General features: G+C 34.6%; 1 protein-coding gene across 1 annotated transcript; it reads right to left on the bottom strand.

The window, feature by feature from the left end:
* Positions 1-2235: 2235 nt before the first annotated feature.
* LOC128204629 (uncharacterized) lies at positions 2236-5372 on the bottom strand. Its single transcript, XM_052906031.1, has 6 exons — positions 4605-5372; positions 4087-4313; positions 3744-3960; positions 3560-3655; positions 2884-3034; positions 2236-2768 (listed from the first exon to the last, which is right to left on the bottom strand). Exons 1-6 carry the CDS (start codon positions 5370-5372, stop codon positions 2236-2238), a joined length of 1992 nt encoding a protein of 663 aa, XP_052761991.1.
* Positions 5373-6490: the final 1118 nt, after the last annotated feature.

Here is a 6490-nt window from a genome sequence, read left to right as displayed (position 1 = left end):
ATATATTATAATATTGAACGCAAACGAAATATATACTATGTGACACCTTACTGTTCGAGAGAATGCGAGTGTTGCTTGAATGATAAATTAATGTCGATTTCAATTATCTACGTCAAACTAATGCGTTGATGGATGAAAGGACGATTATTGGCAACCACGCTTATTGTCGCCTTGTCTGGATAGTTGTCAGTCTTGTGGTCGACCTTACGGTAACTGTTTTTGTTTTAAGTGTTATTAACATGTTTATTATATTGTGTGCTTTGGTTATTTCAACGCTTTCTTTAATGAAAAGTCCTTTTATTTCTTTTTTTATTTAAATCGTTAATTAATATAATATTTCACGCTTGATGTTTAAATAAAGGTCATGGGTTTTAATGTAAAACATAAACATAACGCCAGTGAGGTGAATATCTATGTATCGATTAACAAGAACAATAATAACACCTCAAAACCTCGCACTGTAACATTTAATTTTAGTTTGTAATCGAAACAGTCGAGGTTAATAAAAGCTCTCAAATAACGCATTTACATATTTTGTCCTTTAAGAGCTTCGTAATAATAGTAGTTTGAAACATTCAGGAAGTTTAAGCAGCTGTAAAGCGGTACGGTGGTAAACCAACGATATAATGTGAAACATTAGAAAGGAAATGGATTGTATAAAGGTACTGTCAAAGAAGTTTTCCACTTCGATATTATATTAATATAAATTACACACTGCGTACATGTGAATATGTATGGGTATAAATGTTATTTGTACACTGTCTTATTGATATCAAATAAATGTGCTAAACTATATGAGAACACAATTTATAGATAATGACAGACTTGTGTGCCACAAGAAAGACGTCGTTTTATTGAATTTCTTTATATATGTTCATGTCATAAGTATAAGTAACAAATACTCGCTGATATCGAAAAAGGTACTCTTTTCAATACTGACTATTTAATTTGCCGCATTCAAAGTGTCAATGATAAATACGCAAATCGGACGTAGGCAAGATTATTACGAGTCTCCAACAGTCGTAAAAGAAGATAATGTTTAAAGGAAGGTCAGAAATATAGTTTAGGATATATTGATTTATATGGCAATGTGCAAATAAACCTTTATGTTATAGATAGGTCAATAGTGATATCTTTTGACTTCTGTTTCCGGGAAATATAAATTTCTGTTAAAAGATATGTCAGTATGGTTCACTTATAAATAATGCAAAAACAACATAAAAAACAACATCAAAGTAATGAATGTCAAACAGGCAGCCAATGAAACAGAGCCAGAACTTATAGAAAATGTGTCAAAAAGGACAACGTACGTTTTGGGCCGAAATCGGCCTCATCCAGACTTTTTTTTAAAAATACACCACGGAATAATGAACATGTGTAGCTCGTATTTCCGAAGTTTTAAAGAAATATTTCAAAAAACCTTGAAATGGCGACTTGTTGAGTAACGTACGTGCATTTCACGATTCCACGGCTTACCGCGAGATATTGACGCTTCGTTGCGCTCTGCGTTGTACGTTATAAAACAAAAAATGATTCACATTTGTATCTTTATCATTTAAAGGTTAAATGGCATAAGGATTCCCTTTTGGTTATATTTCAATTTATTGTAAAACCAAATATAAACACACTGAGTTAAAACACAACATTGTCATTATATAGTATTAATTAATACCATGTATAAAAATTACTTCCCTTTATTTTTTATATCAGTTTTGCAAAACAATTAAGTTAGTATTTATGAATTATTATACTAATTAAATACATTTTATAGGACTTAATTTATTTTATAAAAAAAAATATGTTTATTTATCAGTGTATATAATTTCTAAATTCCAATCAGTTTATATAAACCTTAAATGTACCATAATCGCCGGTACCCGATGTTTCATCACCAATTTCATTCAACACCGATCGAATATAATGAAAGTACTAATAAACATAACATACAACCTTGAACTGAATTTTAATAAAAAGGAAAAAATACGTCCTTGAATTGAAATTAGGACGGAAGTGACGTATATCAATCAAGAAATAGATAATAATGGATCTATGATCAGATATGTTTTATTTTCTTAATAGAAAATAACTGAACATATCTTTTCTAAAGATTAATAAATCATTAATTCATTGTGAAAGCGTGAGGACCACATGCATACATAAAACAGTAGACTAAAAAAATCATCACTGTATCTATGGTGAAGTCCTATGATATGAAAGATCAATCCTTCAATCAATTTAAGGCTCAGCTGTGTCAATTAGAGCATCGGTCCAGTTCCTGACACCGCGTGCCATGACATCGTGACGCTGGTATGACAAGTGCCATACAACCGCTGTTATGTGGGCGCACATGCCAACAACCCTGGCCCCCGACTTACATTTACAGTACCACCCATTAATGGCGCCCTCGTTATACCCAACCCAGCATTTGTATCTGATAGCTGACATATGCCTGCTCTGTATTTTAATACAAAGAAGGCCAGGCGATTGCTCGCGGACAAAGATATCGAAGTTGCCATGTTCATCAAGGTGCTCTTGTACGTAGGATGGCGCAAGCTTAAGTTGGTAAACACCAACAGTCAAAGTCCTAAGGTCTGACTCGTCCAGCTTTGGAAAGTCCGGCACCACACCAGGTTCAGACAATAGTGCCCAACCGGAGGACTTAGTCAGATGGTCAAGTCCTTCTTCTTCGACCCTTGCTTGCAAGAGGTTCTCACGGCGGCTCATTGATATCAGACGCGCGGCTGTCAATAGGTCATCTTCATCATTACCTAGAAAATAAATTAGTTTGATACTACACATGTACAATGATATATAATGGTAATAACTTTAAATTACAAATAATAAAGCAATCATTAACATATTGCGTTCGTTATTAAAACACACCTGCTATCAGTGGGGATCTGTACTTGTTGCAGATCGCCGCAACTATGCGTGTGTAATCTCCGGCATACGGGATCTGAGAATTGGGTATCACGCGATCAAGATATTTCCAGTTTTTCAACCGTCCGTTTGCCGATTCTACTACCCATCTAATCTGGAGAAAGATTCACATGATTGCATGGCAATAAATACGGTATTGAAGATTGATAAAACATACGAGCCTAAACATGTATAATGTTTCTGATTATAAATACCTTAATACTATTTGGATGTATATTTGCTAGGTTAGGCTTATTATAAGATGTTTCTGGTCGCTTTACTATTTTGCCTCCGAACTTAATTTTTGTTTGGTTTTCCCTTATCAATTACTTCATTTTTTAATTATTTAAAGGTAAAAAAAGGTGTTTTACCAATGTCTGCGGTGCTAATATTGTAAATGTTAAGTTTTATAATAAGTAAAAACAAATGAGAACGACCCTGAGATTCTATTTTATGCAGGGGACCGGCTGAGCTAGTATTTAATCTTTCAAAAGAGCAGTTTATTTTTTCAAGCGAAACAATTTATAGCAACTATAATGTTCCTGATTTGTGTCAGATTAGACAACGTGTCCAGTATTAATAGCTGAAATGTATAATGTAATACGACACTAGTTGCGCAGTATATTTTGAAGAGTATAACCTTTGTGACCAATCGACTGTGATTAGCGCTGTTTGTCTTGAATTGTTTTTCTTTGGGTCCAAGGAACGAGGGCATTTCTGTCTTGACACCGAGGTCCTAAAATAAAAAGGAAGGAGTTCTGTGATTTGAAAACATTACAATAAAGACGAAGCTGTAATGGAACAAGGATTTCATTTCGTGTTACCTTCAAAAGTTGAACTGCGTCCCTAAATCCCCTGTCTACAACAGCAATATCGTCTTCTTGTATCCAATGTCGAAATTCTTCGACATTCTCATTAACGATGTGGTTGAGTATACTGGCGTCGTTGTTTTTACCCACGTACGGCCCCAGTACACTGACAATGTATCCAGTCGTGGTAACCACCATCATCGGTTTTATCAGATGGCGGTGTTTGTGGACACTGAAAGAAAAAAATAAATGTGTTTAACTAGTTTCCTGTCAAGCTGGTATTTATCGTGAAACAATTATCTATATTTATTTATCTTTTTTTAAGTATTGTTAGAATAAAGCAGTAAGCATTTCATACCAGAAAGACCTTCGCAGGAATGTGTAATTGCCACTCTTCTGCACATATAAGTAGGTGCCATCTAGCACAAGAATGGCCACGTCCAACCCATGTGCAAACAGTTCCTTGGCAAGCGTCCGTGTGTGTCTATGAATTACTTCATCTCGTGTAATATGGCCAAAACCGACATGCAGCGGAACGAAGTTTTTCAATAGAGCATTTCTGGCGGATGTTAACGTTCTTCGTACCTATCAGTTTATAATAGAACAGTTGCTTAAACGTGCATTTAAGTTTAATGTGCACGATAACACATCTCAAACAAAATTGATATTTAATTGTTGTTGATAATCGTTTGCATACTATTATAACGTATATATTATTGATGTCTACTTGAATAATCGATATTTAATGTAACAGTAGTTTAAGAGTTTACAATTAACGTAAAAAATAACAATAAAAACAGGCAATAAAAAAACTTGATGACAAAAACGGGAAATCTGAAACAAAGTATAACTAAAGTATTGTTTTAGCCTTAATACCTGAAAACGGTTCATGCCGAAGAGTGTTCCAAGAATGGCATTACCAAGGCCAGTCCGAAGTTTAACCAGTAAAACTGCGATACAACTTCTGAGTGACCGTACCCTAGAATGACGTAAATCTTCAGCTGTTGCGAAGGATGTGAGGTCATCGAACTGATCCTTGGTGAGACCTGTCAAGTTTAAGTAATCTTCAGGGCTGATGTTACCTGGCGGGTCAAACTTAAGTTTTGTGCTGGTTTTAGATTCTAAAAACCTCATGAGAAGACGGGTCACTTCTGATCCACTCATTGTTGTTGGTTGGGTAAGATTGGACTTAAAATGTTCTTCATTGCAGATGGACGGTAAAAAGAAGCCGTTCTTTATGTGTTCTGCACACGACCGTGCCTTGCTTTGTAAGAGCACACCACTTCGTAGGAACATGTCACTAATTGCCATGGCCGAAACTACAACCATTTTCTTAGCCGAGCCGTTACATACAACACAGCGACTATGGCTTTTCCCTGTTGATTTTACTCGTATGTTACACACAGGGCTTCTTATTGTACATTGCTTGACTTCGACGGCCTTCCTACGGTCCTTGGTCTTGCTATTTTGGTAATATCCCAGCTTACATTTGTTACATATGACATCATCGTCGCAGGTCCTTTCAATTAAAAATGTTTTTCTTAAATATTTCCTTAGTGGTTTATTTTGTGACCCTGCCACTGGCCGTCTATCTTTTGGTTTTAAACGTTTTGTGCAAACTATGCACGTGTACTGTTTAGCCATACTGAAAACATAGAATTCTTATTGTAAACTAACTACCACAATAAACGATATACCACGCGTCCATTATTTGTGTATACTGTACTTGACATGGACAATTTGCCTATATTTGTTAATTTTATTTGTTTAATGTTTTACCAGTGAATAATGTTTCCATGTTTCATACAGATATATGATTCTTTGTTGTTCGTTTTCACCAAAATATGTTTCAACACGGGCTATGAACTATTAGTTGTGTTTAACCTTCCTTCTCAAACAACTATTAAAATACGTGTTCTTATAGAAAAACAAATAACTTTAAATAATTAAATATAACTAAAAATGTTATTGAAAATGTTTATTGCACAAAAACAAATCAATTTCTCAAATTCAATTTAAAAATAAATACTTTTGTATTAATTTTATTACCTCCCCTTGTTTTTCTCACATGAAGGGAATTAGTGCCCTTAGTTGTAATTTGGCGCCATTTCACAGACGACTTTTTCTCGAGCAGAATATTAAAGACATCATTTAGCAAGTCTGGTAGTATAACATATCAGCTTTATTCTTGTTATTGTTCTTTTCATTTCTAGTTCACTTCGTTTCACTCAGAGTCAGATATCAAATGAAGATAAAAAATACATCACCTTATAAACTGCGGTTGGCTGTTGGGTTGATCCGGATCTTGAAGCTTTGATTAAAAAAATCACTTACACCTTTCAATACTCTTTCAAACGTTGAAATATACTCGACACGAACAATCAAGTCTCGGAGCGTCTGCTTAGAAACGGATATTTGATTAAATCATGGCGGTACTCAACCGATTTTTGGAAATATTGAATCGATTATTTTTTGTAAAAATATTTATGAGTGATCTCAAGTTTCAGACGATGTATTAAACCAAAACACACGAACACATATGACAGACTAGACACTTTTTGGTCACATTTAAGGTCTAAATTAACATTACTAGGAAAAAAACAAAAGTATTATTTTTAAATTACGTACAAATTAAGAAGCTTTTTTTGGTGTTTAAGGGTAGAGCGCAGATAAGTGTCACGACCAAACTGTGCATAGAAGTAAATAAGATAATACTGAATCCTATGTGAAAAGATCTCAGTGACACTTGCATGCGCTCTGTG

This window comes from Mya arenaria, chromosome 10 (assembly GCF_026914265.1).
Source record: "Mya arenaria isolate MELC-2E11 chromosome 10, ASM2691426v1".
NCBI lineage: Eukaryota > Metazoa > Mollusca > Bivalvia > Myida > Myidae > Mya > Mya arenaria.
This window is presented reverse-complemented; position numbering and strand designations above follow the sequence as displayed.